This window comes from Haliaeetus albicilla, chromosome 1 (assembly GCF_947461875.1).
Source record: "Haliaeetus albicilla chromosome 1, bHalAlb1.1, whole genome shotgun sequence".
NCBI lineage: Eukaryota > Metazoa > Chordata > Aves > Accipitriformes > Accipitridae > Haliaeetus > Haliaeetus albicilla.
In genome coordinates this window covers 29603350-29616306 of record NC_091483.1, presented here as the reverse complement: position 1 = coordinate 29616306, position 12957 = coordinate 29603350, and the positions used below count along the sequence as shown (strand labels likewise).

At 41.4% G+C, this 12957-nt stretch overlaps 1 protein-coding gene across 7 annotated transcripts in view; it reads right to left on the bottom strand.

The window, feature by feature from the left end:
- Positions 1-12957, bottom strand: part of EMCN (endomucin) — a 56969-nt gene that overhangs the window by 27377 nt on the left and 16635 nt on the right. For 6 of the 7 annotated variants that reach the window (XR_011324732.1, XR_011324731.1, XM_009929152.2 and 3 more), the window contains exons 2-5: positions 11771-11830; positions 9023-9121; positions 8496-8609; positions 1396-1518 (exon numbers count right to left, since the gene is read on the bottom strand). Coding sequence is in view for 5 of the 7 variants with exons in the window: in XM_009929152.2 (XP_009927454.1) it covers positions 1396-1518; positions 8496-8609; positions 9023-9121; positions 11771-11830 (396 nt within the window). In the remaining 2 variants the exon portion in view is untranslated. The remainder of the gene's footprint in view (positions 1-1395; positions 1519-8495; positions 8610-9022; positions 9122-11770; positions 11831-12957) is intronic. The other variant, XM_069783847.1, reaches the window with a different exon arrangement.

Sequence of the window (12957 nt, the reverse complement as noted above, 5' to 3'; positions counted from 1 at the left end):
TAGTCCTGGCATCTTGGGTAGTCCCCAAGCTTAAGATGATTTATTGGTTTTACAGCATAGTGAGCTGAGTAAGATGATGCCTTTCGCAAACAGACCCAAGGAAGGTTGTAAAACTTTCTGGGCAAATTTTAAATGCAAAATGTAATTGTACAGACAATGTTACAGGTAATTCAATACATGTGATCCATAGCCAGATATATATTACAATTTCATTTTAACCTGGAGAATTTACCTGTGCGAGAGAACTGCTAATTAAAAACATTGTAATTTACTGCTTTGTTGCAGTGTACCAATGGTAAGGTTTCCATACCATGCATGTGTCTGCCAAAAGACACAAAACCTAACAGGATAATCAAGTAACTACAGCTCACAATATATGCCTTATTGAAATAATTGCAAAGATCCTCTCTAAATCAGTGGCCTGGGATTAACAGTTAAAAAATCCCAACTTCCTTAAAATGCTTATTATTATAATATCTTTTTGCATGTTTCTAAGCATTTCAGTGTGTACTGAGCATATGATAATACTCCACTTTTATATCCGATCCTATCCTCTATGAGGAAAAACCACAGTACACGTGCATGCTTATTTCCCACAAACACAATCCAGAGGTTCTAAAAAGAGTCTTGTACCCTTTGGGGGATATTAAAGATTAATAATAATTGGGATATGCAAACAAAGTCAGTGTCCTTATTGGATTTATACACATGTAGCTGAAAGTAAGTACTGAGTGAAGTGAAGGCTCAAGAGACCTTAAAAAAACCTGAATAAATGGTTCTTCAAAATCTAGGAAAGTTAAGCCAGCTAGAAGCATAATAAGTGATTCGCTCATGTGACCTGGCATCTATATTCACCACAGTGTGGCTTAGTGGATAAATACAACAAAACACACCCAGAAAAACAATAAAACTAGACTGGAGTTTGGAAGCATTAATATCTTTTTGACCTTGCATGTGACCATGTTGTACTTTGAACAATGTAATTTAATTGGTAATATGCATTAACTTGCCCTCCATATTTATTAACAATTGTAAAAATTATAGCTGTTTTCTCCTTTGTCTCCTTTGCTTTGCAGCCAGAGAATTTATCTTGATGACCTCCTCTGGCAGTCAATGCTACACAATGACCACATACAGCATATATAAAGATTGCTATTATCTTTTGTAATTTATATCCTCCTGTAATGACATTGAGTATCTCAGCTGAGTGTTTTGAAGTTCACCCATCACTCATCATAACTTCATAGCTAGATGACATGGGCACAGCGTACCCTGCATGAATAAGGAGGTGGCTCTCATTCCAGGACAATGCACAACAAATGAAGAGATTCGAAGTTATTTGCATCTTTTTAACTGTTTGTATAGGAAAACAGAGTGTATGTTTTCAAGACCTACCTGAGGTTCCAGGAGCAGAAGTGGTTTTTTGTAGAGAGATTGTAGATGAAAAAGACTGTCTCGTAGTAGATGAAGCATCCAAACTCTCATTGCGTGTCAACTGTGTTACACTTGCTTGTGTAGCTGGAAAGGAGACAAATGTTCAGGTAAGATACACCTGTATAAACACTGTCTGAGATCCTGGATCATCCCTCAGACAAATGCTCCCACCATTATAGAAGAGACTTAAGGTCAGAAAGCACTACAGCTTCTTGTAACTTCTTGTCAAGCGATGAACCATCCCTATGGAAGTTGTTACTACTGGCAAAGTTGAGGCATCTTTAAAGCACATCCTAGCACCAGAAACAGCCTCACATCTGTGCCAGAAGACAGCCTAGAGCTCTGACTTGGGAGCCCAGAATAACTAGACAGTCTTGTGCCAAGAGTAACATGAGCAGAAGAGAGAGGCCCACTTACTGCCCTCTATCTTTAACCTTCATTTTAAAAACAATTTAAAAAACAAACAAAAAAAGCAAGCTTCAGCCACAACTGCCACATAATGTGGTATTGTAAAAAGTTTTAGGGATAGTAATTAAGCGCAGAGTTAATTATTTCATTCTGTGCTCTTAAGGCCTAGGAAATAATATATCCCTGAAAACTAATGTATGAAAAATTAAAGCGTCTTATTTCTGCTCTCACACAGTCAATAGAGGATCAAGGCCACCTGTGTCACAAGATTTGCAGCCTAAGGTAAGTCCAAGACAATGCTGCAGGGCACCGCCTGAGCCTGTAGAACTGAAGGTCACCAAGTGACAGCAAGAAAGAATTTAAGCTGTTCCGGCACAGCTGATAATTCCTACATCTATGCTCAAACCTCAGCATTAACAACAGACAAGACAGTGCCTACTGAATAAAACATAGGGGTGCCCAAGAGTAACCTTATACTTCCTTTCTGATATAAATCAGAGATGCGACTGAGCTATAAACTGTTTTCAGTGCCTCTTCATTATGAATTTCAAACACTAGAACTAAAACAACTTTAAGACATGTTTTAGTCAAACGAGCGCATCATCATGCACACGTAACGTGAATCTTGAGGAATGCTTCATCGCACACTTTATTTAGAAACTCTGATTACCAGTTTGGTCCCTCAAAGACCCCTTTTCTCAGGAAAAAAAACCCAACACCCAAAGCTCCCTATTCTACCACCACACACCTTTAACTCAGCCCTTCCCTCTTGTTTATTAAGTGCAATACCTTGGAGAGGCAAGCTTCAAAAATCAATGAGCTAAGAATGAGTGAGCTGAAGCCACTGGGGTCAGGGGATTCATACAACTTTGAGAACTGTGAGGAGCTGGACAGCCAGGGATAGTATCTTTGCAGGTTGAGGCATGGAAGGAAACTGTACTGAAAATTATGCAAAACAAGCTTAAATGCCTAAAACTTTCACTGGGATTCTAGTGATGAGAACTGTAATTTCACTGTCAGCTCCTTCCAGAAACCTCAGCATTGTACCCCTTCAATATGCAAGCCTAATCTGCAGTAGAGATGAGTGTAAAAAGCTCCTCTACCTCATTTTTTACTATGGTATAATGCAAGGATCTGAGAACTTTAATAATTCCTGCATTCTTGTCATAGAAGCCCTGAATGAATCTTTAAAAGCAACCTTTTTCCACTTTTGGTTCTTACTGTGGTTGCTTCAGACTCAAATTTTAAATGTTGAATTTTAATCTGAGATCAATTAAAAAAAAAAAAGGGCAAAAACCCCAGAGAACCTCCCTCTCCCTTTAAGATGCATGGGCTTGTAACAGTAACAGCAACCATCTTGTGGCTGCCTTATTGTAAGTTAGTAAAAGCTTTCATGAGAGAATGAAAAGTAAGGCAGAATAAGAGTAAGCCTTCATGTGCTGAGATAATCGAACACAAATATGCTTTGTGAACACTGCAAAACAATCAGGTGTGTGGGAGAGATGAGGAGGGAGGCAGCCAGTTGCCTTGTAACTCCATGGAGAGCCGCTTTCCCATGGGGATCACACATTCCAGGCATCCTATCAGTCCTGGCAGCAGCCCAGCCCCGGGTGCTCCTCTTGTGTTTGGGAGCTGGGAGAACAGATTGTTCTTGGGAACATGGGCTGTGCGCTGGATATGCCTCGGCAGGGGATTGGGAGGGGAGGGATGATAGTGTTTCCATTTCATTTTTTTTTTAATTTAGCCTGGGTGAGATTCTTCCTGTGACTTGAGTAGCACCAGGTATGACTCACACCTTTACCTAGGGCTTGGCGTGACGCTTGTTGCACTTATTTCGGCAGACTGCAGAACAGGCTCCCCACTCCCAGTGTCAAGGGGTGAAGTAGATGTGCTATGGTGCAAAAGTCTGTGTGCCGGTTTTCACCACTCCCAAGACAAAAAACTCAGCCTCGCAGGGCAGCTTCCCTTAATTCCACTGTATGACTGTAAGATTAAATCCTAGCAACCCAATTCTCTGCTGACTTGTGGCTTTGAAGCAGCTTTTAAGCAGCATCCAAGCCTTACACCTAATACACAGCATTGGCTCTACCATCAACACATTTAGCAGATCGAAGAGCTTCTGTGCCAAAAGCCTGTGGGAACAGAAGCATCCATATCCAGCCACTGCTCACCTATGCAACAGCAGCACTGACAGCACAGTGTGCCTGCTAGAAATCTGCCTTTTTGGAAAATCCCATAACTCATATCTATGCAAGTTTTAATTTGATCTCAACAGGAGGAGACATTGCAAGTCCTTACTGCGGTGCCCGTGCTCTGCCTGGGAACAGGCGGGGGACTCTGCGCGGGCACACAGTGACTCAGTTCTGCCATCCCCACTGACACATCGCTGCAGTAATTCATCACGCTTTGGCTCAGCCAGCTGCAGCAAAGATTTCTGCCTGCCTGGCAGGGGGAGGCCTGGGCTCGCAGAAAAGCAGCACAGCAGAGAAGGATGGCTGCTGCTGCTGCAAAAGCACTCACATCATCAGTTAATGGGTTTGTTGTCAACAGCTGATTATGAATAAAAATGGTAAAGCAGTAAAGATTGTAAAATAGCTGTCCGAATGGGCATGATTGCTGCAGTGGCAGAAATCCCTGGTGGTGATGCAGCTCTCCCTGCTGATATTTTGATAAGATAAATGACAGTGTGTTAACATATATTTGTCAAAGTGATAATCAACAGGGAACCTGAAGCTGCTCTGCAAAGCTGCTGTCTGAGCCTCAGGTATTGCCTTACTCTTTGTGCTCTCAAACCCCTTCATTTTCTTTAACCAGCTGAAATTCGACAGATATCCTCACTTGATCTTAGCATGATTTTCTACTTAACCTATGTATAATCCACATATATTTTGGCATTTCCCAACAGCACTTTAGATTTTCTTTACAGCAGGCTGTTACCTAACTAGCTTTGACATCATAAGATGCTTAAAGTAAGCAGCAAATACTCTGCATATACTCTATGCACTGCAAAGAATATAGACATCTGTGTTCAAACCTTACTTGGACAATGAATGAATCAAGGAAACACCTTTACAGGGCAGAGGGAACTGCACCCAAACTGCATTAAAATGCCAGCATGAGAGCTTTGTTAGATGGAAGACTAAACCTTCTCCCTTGAGCTTGTATCTTTAGCATAAACACACATATAGGCCTCACACCTGCAATCAATAGCCTGAGAAACCATTTGCATTAACAAGTGCATTCATGAAAGCTTTGAAAAATCCCAGTGTAGCAAACCCAATGCAACTTCACGCTTGTTCAGAGGAATGGAAATTGGCTAGGGAGGTAACCAAGCAGATCTCAGCTTTAATGTTTACACCCGTAGCTGACTGCATCTGCTGTCTGCCAGCTTTACATTTTCTGGTAAGCAGAAACCCCCAAGTATTTAAAAATATATGTTTTAAAACATCTCTCTGCCTAACATGTCTCAGCAGCCAACTATACTCGGTGTTTACCTATAGCATGCGGTAACAACCTGAGGACAATTGAGCGATACATATTACCATAGCCCTCTTCTGGTAGTTTTACTGAAGTAAAGCTTCCTTCTTAATTACCAGTAGCTTGACAAAAAGAGAAAAAGTATCTCCTGCATTCTTTCCTTTTCTTACTTTTTAATATTGAATATTTCATTGCACCATCGTGTATCATCATTCAGAAGAGTGGCATGAGATAAATCAGAAACATAACAGCCAAAAATCCACTCTTACTTGTAATTTAATACCTTGAGCACTGACTTTGCATAAGATGCTTGCTCCATATCCAAGGGAGAAAGAACATAATGTTTTGTTGCATTTAATTTCATATTCTCTTTGATAACTCCAAGTGTCCCAGGATATGAAATCCCGACTGCAGATGCAACTTGCTGTAGTGTGGCACCATATAAATTCTTGGTTTGGGGCCTGGACTGCACAAGCGAGGTCACTCTCTGACTAAATGTGAACTATTGGATTTGGCCACTGATATTAATAAATAAGAAGGTTAAGGAGACAAGTCTAATTGCTGGCTTCCAATATAATAAACAGGGCAGGAGGGCAAAGAGGGAGAGATTGTACTTATGGCCTGCAGAGGAAGAAAATACTGAAGACTTAAAAAAAAAAAAAGACGAAGTCGTTTGCATGATTTCACAGTGTATGGAGCACTGGGGGCATTTCCTGAATCTATAATAAAAGGTGACAGTAGCCACAGAAATTGCAGCGGAGACAGGAACCCTGTCAAATCTCTGCTGTGTGAGTGTGATCATTTGCTGAAGCTTTTAGCAGGGATTGAACCAGAGAGTGTGATGGTCTCCATTACGAAACAACAGAAGTGCCTCCTTTTTATTAAAAGTCACGTGTAGTAAAGGTATATTTTGAAGTGTCATAAAGGCACTGCCAATTTCTGCCTCAGTCCCATACAGCCAGCCCAAAAAGGGGGAGAAGTGAGTGCTAGTGAAAAAGAAAAAGAGAGAGTAGACAACTTTCATCTCCTGTCCATTTTGAGAGCAGAATTCTTGCTATGCCTGTGCTCACTTCAGGGAATGCGACTCCCCCAGCCCTGTGCTGCTGTGGTGAAGTCAACAGCACCTCACCATGCCAACACGTGGGATGGAAACAGAGAGATGGCTGTAGCCAGCAGCCAGACAGTGGTCGAGGGGTCTGTGGGTTTTCTGCAAGGGCTGGACACACATCTGCACAGCCCCTGTGCAGTGCCCAGTCCCAAAGCCCTACCTTGTGCACCATCCCACTCCTTTGTGCTGAAGCCAAGGATATGACTTTCTTGAAAGGTAGACCAGAATTTTGACTTAAAAAACACTAAAATTGGTTTTCACATACACAGTTTTTCCAAATACTACTTAGCGTTGAAAGAAAATACAAAGTCTTTTAATACAGGGCAGTTCCCAATATCTTTAATTTTCCATCTTACAAAAGGGAGTGAGAGGCAGGTAAGCCCTGTTTTTAGTTTCATTTATCAACCATTTTTATCACAAGTTATGGGGTTTTTTTAGCTTAAGTGAGGAGTTCTAAAAACAAATCACAACCCAAGCAACTAGGCACTGAACTCTAGCTGGTGGGAAGAGGACACAAGAGGAATAGAAAGGAAGCACATGGGTGAAAACTTCACACCCAGGCCCATCACACCTCCACAGCACCATTGTACCCCCAGCACCAGTTTTTCAGGGCATCAGTGCAGAGCAGTGGCCGGAGCTAAGCTGTACTGGCAGGCATGCCTTTCCTCGTTAGCTTTCCTTCCCCCGCCGGGAGCTCTACCTGTCACCAAGGTTTAGTTCCAGGTGGCTGTGCCATTCCGGTACCCACAAGCCAGGAACCTCCGCCAAACCAAAAGGACTAGGAATCGCATCCATAGTGTGATGCACCATGCCGCAGGCTTTTGACAGGCCCACGGGGTCATAAATGCAAGCTTAAAAAGATTCTTTGTGGCCTTCGGTATCACTTCAGCAGCTTGTGCATCGGCCAGACTGTATTCTGTGACTCATGCATACTGGCATTTAAAAGCCAAGCCAAAAACCAAAAGACTTTGGGCTGAGAATCAGACTACTCCCTACACCAAGCATAGCAGGAAAGCTACATCAGTAGAAGATGTAACTGCTAAGTGAAAGGGTGATGGCTCTCCAGGCAGCTTAGCAGGCTTGGGTCCGTGAGGGGTGGCTTTGAAGGAGAATTTGCACAAAGAAAACATGCAGGCCATTTCATAGGAAACCCTTTTTAGACAAGGAAACCAAGGGAAGAGAAGTCAAGTTCTAATTATTTGTCACAGTTCAGTATGCTCTAAATATAAATTCTGAGAACATTGGTGTACCACTGACTGCTGAGTTAAATATCTGGAGTATTTATTTTTAATTTTTTGAGTCAATTAAATATAAAAAAAGCTCTGGTTCAGCAAAAGACTTGAGCAAACATTTACAGAGTAGCTCATAGACAAAAAAGGGGGACTGAATTTCATCATAAGTCTGCTGAGCTCCTTTTGGATGTTATTATACTTGTTTAAATTAATCCAACTACTTGCTGGATATGTGAGATTTTTTTTTTTTAATTTTATTTTTCTAGAATCTTAATCTGATGCGCTGGGCCAAAACACACATTATTCTGAAGATTTATGGAGAACAAAAGTATTTCTTAGCATTGATGTAGGGTAATTAGTACCACCTCTCTGCTTGCAGTACTGTGACTCATAATAACATAGAACATAATTAACTGTAGCATTGTGACAAATACAAAAATAAAAAACAAAAAGGGCTGTTCTGACACTACTCTGATCACATAGAATCATTTCTTTTTGAAGAAACAGTTATTTAAAAAAAAAAAACCCACAACCAAAACACAGAAGAAAATTAAACTGTTCCAAATAAATCTCTCCCAATTACAGGGAGATTTAAATCCCGTGTCATGGCTTCAGATCACCTCCACTACAAATTAAAGGTATAATATTCTTTGTGTAGGATTCTAGGGCAAGATTCATTAAAGATATGTAATATCATAGGATGAACAGCTCTGCTTCCCCAAGCCTCCAAATCCATAACCCAAACTACTTTTTGATGTCCTTTTATTGCTCCACACTGTTTTACAGAAATGCAGCATACAATGAATCAGAAATCGCTCAATGAAATTATCACTTACTGTTTGTTGTGCTGTCACTTTTTTCTGCTGTTGTAGTTGTTGCTTTTACTGGTAGTTGTGTTGTTGTATCTTGTGTTATTTGTTGTGTAGCATTAGGTGAAGAAGATGTGGAGTCTAATAGAGGAATGACATTCAAATTATTTCATCAATTTTGTATACATACATATCCACACACAAAAACCACACCTATTGCCCTGCTTGCAGCCTAGTTTTAAAGTATCAAAAGAATATTTCATTTAAATTGAAAAACAACAGGGACAGGGCTCCCTTCACCGCAGAGAAAGCCTTTCCTGTCCCATAGGTGGGTCATCACACTGAAGACAAGCCTGTGATAGCACAGTTATGAGGCCTGGCTTGGAGCTGCCTTGAGCCTGACCAAGAGGAAGCTCCTGTGCACACCTGCAAGGTTTCACCAAAGAGTTCACTACCTGTAAAACAAATTCCCAAGCCAAGAGGCATGGCTGCTTAATTTCCTGAATGACCACTGGAACAGCATCAGCAATTAGCTCAAAGAAATTTTCACTTACCACTTGTGATGGATTCATTTGTAGTTCTGTTTTCAGTTGTCAGCACTGACATTTGCAATGATGTTGATTGCAAGGTTGATGTGCTCACAGCTTCCATTACTGCAAGAAAGGCATTCACATCTTTATTGATTTATTTTATCATGCATAAATAAACATCACACACCTCTAGCTGCCTTCTCTCACAAAGGCAGTGAATTTCTGTTTAAAGTCTGGCCCTTACAGTCCTTTCTTACCCACGCATTTTTAAAGAGGATTCAAAGTGCATGTGGTTGGTATCAGAGGGAAAGTTTGGCCTGTGGACGATCTGCAAATTGCCCACTGAAAGTTAGCAGCTGTATCTTCCAGCCATCCCCTAAGGAAGAGGTGTATGCTCTTTGGGAGTTATACAGAGGTGCCTGACATGACTTTCAAGGGAGGAGGTGAGGGGAAGGGACCCTGGCATGGATGGATGGGTTCACTGTGCTGCTGGACTAGACTGCTGACCAGCACTTTGCTGCATGCCTGTTTAATAGGTGAAGGGATGTAAACTCACTAGAAAGAAGTGCGAGTGACACACAGGAACACAGCTTATATATTACAGGTAAAGAACCAAAAGGGAAGAGACTCTACTAGTCTTTGTGCAATTTCTTCCTCTTCTTTCTGCTGTCCACCTCAAGCCCCGGTTGAGTCTTCTTCTTGCCACACCCTCTTCCTCTGCACCCAGATTTCTGGGGATAAAAGAATACCTGGCAGCCCTTCCTCTGAGGTGTGCAGCAAAGCTTAGGACATAGTGGATCAGATGAATAGTATTCTCTAGTAAGTGATGGTTCTCTGGGTGAACTTGGTGCCCTTCGTAAGGTGACTCCTGGTAGTTCTTTCCTCCAGAGGGGTGAGATTTGGAGGCTGAAGGAAAGGTAAAGGGCTCCCTCAGGCAGCAGGGATCACTTCCAGCTGCTGCTGGTATGGAAAGAGGGGAGCAGAGTTGCCCAAACATCACTAAGGCAATAGCAAGGTTGAAATCAGTGTGTCTTGCTGTGCATGGATGGCATACTGCAGGTCCTATGTGAGCCTGACACATGCTCAAGCGAACAGACTGGCCAAATTGCTGTCGAGGAATCTGGGCTGAAAAAGCCATAACTAATCATTTTAAAAGCCCAGCTTTCAATTCTGTAATCTAATACAAACAGAAAGTGCTACTGTCAGCTACAGAGGCTTATTTAAATCCCTGACAACAACCCAACATGTGTCCTGCTACCTCTTCTAGCACTTTTCATGGATGGGATACATGAAAGAATAGGAACAAATCATGACATGACATGTCATTTTCTCTCATATGACTTGAGTACTTCTAAATGCAATGTTCATATGAGAACTTTTGGAATATAACTTATACTTTCTTCCTCCACTCTCAGTCTGCTGGCTGTTCACCTAGAATAGCAGTGCCTCAAAGGATGGACCTCCTTGGGAGCTTGCTCCACACCCACAAAGTGCTTTAATCTCATAGTGGGCTTCTGATGCTTTTCTCATAGGCATAAATAACAATACTGCTTTCCCTTCTGTGACAAAAAGCTGCAAGAGAAATTTCAGTGAAACATTTGAAGGGCTCATTCACTGTGAGGTGGTGGGCCTTTATGAAATAGCTTTGAAACAGACATGAACATCAGGGTTTCTAAAACATAAAACAACTGCAACAGAATTTGAAAAGGACTAATTCTTCTGCTGTAATAAACATAATATATGCATACTTCACCTGGCTGCATCTTATTCACGTCCATTACTAGCACTTCAAGCATATACATCATACTCACCTCAGTGCTTTCAACTTCAAAACAGACTCATTAGTATCTCTAGTTATCAAAAAATAGAATCCTGTGTCCAAGTTTTCTTCTCTCACATGCATCACTTATTAAATGCAGCAGTCTTCAATATTCAAACTAATAAAGGAGTTGATATTTAGCTCACATGAATGAAATACGGTCAATATTGATTTTTCATAAGTACAAAACTACACAATAAAGAGAACTGAATGTGTCAGTTGAAGATGTAAGCCAGAATCACAGACTTTTACCATCTGAAGCAGGTATTTTTTCTGTTAAGTCTTCATAGTTTTAGGACTTTAAGTTTGATCTAGTTAAAACAATCACAAAAAAAAGAGACGGACAATGCAGCTTTTGAAACTGAGGGCACTGGTGGAATCCCCTTGCCCCCAAAAGTGAATCTTGACATCAATAATTTCAAGAAGTTACCAGTAACATTTTTGCAAATGACAGCTTTATGCACATGTATTCTCTCCTACTAACTGAGGCCCAACATTGGCATATATTGTGTAATTCTTCACTATCAAAGTCCATGCCCTCTTCTGTCACACTACACCCATCAAATCAGCTACCCCCTGCTGCCATATCCCTTAACTGAGGCTGTTTCCCAAATTATTCTCAATCCAACAACCTCTTGAACTATGAGTCTTAGCTAATTTATTAATATCTGATCACACTTGAACCACTCCTTAAGAGCACAGAACACACAGAATTGCAGCCTTTTTCACCTGAAACAAAAAATGCATCCTGCTCAAATTAACCCTCCCTTACTAAGATCCCTCAATCCTTTCTTCTCAACAGAGTTTTATAAGAGGCCCAGATAAATACATTGCTCTACAATCACCTTACATGAAATAATTCACCTAATTTCTCCCAGAAGTTGGAAAAGCTGAAAGCTAAAAAGGCAATGGGAGTTTCCGAATACCAGATAACAGTGAATTTGAACTCTTACCAGCTTTTGTTGTTGGTGTAGATGTGGTTGCACAAGTGGAACTGGGTGGAATACCATCTCCTGAAATAAACACAGAATCATATTACTTCAGCCACCTTCCAGATCTATTTAGCACTACATAGGCATATAAGGCAGAGAGTAGGAAGGACCCTCCTGGAAAATCAAGTTCAGAAGCCTATTAGCAGAAGCAACCAAATCATGTAACTGCTAGCAATCTTTTCAAGCTGTATCCTAAATCTCTTAGCTTTGCCCTCACTACTATAATGGGGACCATCTGCTACAGCCTCCCCCCTTGGACTGTGGGTTGTTTTCCAACAGCTATTAGTGACTCTAAGACTAGTTTGGAAAAAAACCTGGAGCAATTAAAGGTTTTTTTGCTACATCCTCCTCTCCTTGAGTACAACTGCAGCTGCTCTGGGTCTTCAGGGTGGAGGATTACCTAAAATAACTGGTTGCAGGAGTAAGTACCCATTCTCCTGCCTTGGAGGAACAAAATTGTACTAGCTCCCTGGCTAGAACAAGCACTTCAGGATGGCTTTTCAGCATCACCCTGATCACTATATGTGAGGGGAAGAGGGGAAGAGGAGAATTCACAGAGCACGGCTTGGGAAGCACCAGGTTGAGTAATGACTGACTTTTCCCATTGCCCTTAAGGCAGTGCTCTGGCTGTTGGGAGTTTACTGCAGTAAATGATGCCAGTCTTAAAAATCCTATGTCAAGTTAGTAGGTGAAAGTGTCCAATATTACAAAACAAACAAGCTGTCCAAAAAAACCCCCACCAAACCAAAAGCAAAATAATATCTCTATCTTCTGGCTGTGCTGAAAAGTTGTAACAGCGTAACTCAACTAGAGTTTTGGCCTCAAATAAGATTTTCAGTCTCATTGCTGGGGGGTTTGTATTTTTCTACTAAAAGGAGTTAGGGGGGTGATAAAGGGGGTGAAAAAACTACATTGAGTCAGAAACAGTAGCATTTCTCAACGATTTTAAACTGCTGTGAGACAAGGATGGGTACATTTGGGGAGGAAAAGATCAGCTCTATGACGGAATGGGGGAGCAAAATGCCACAGACTAATCCCCCAGTGCTTTCAGGTTTGGAGCATGACATCCTGTCATGCTGCATTAGCATGCTGTAATACAGACATCGCAAAACTGAGTCAGGACAGCATGTCACTATTCTTGTGTGACT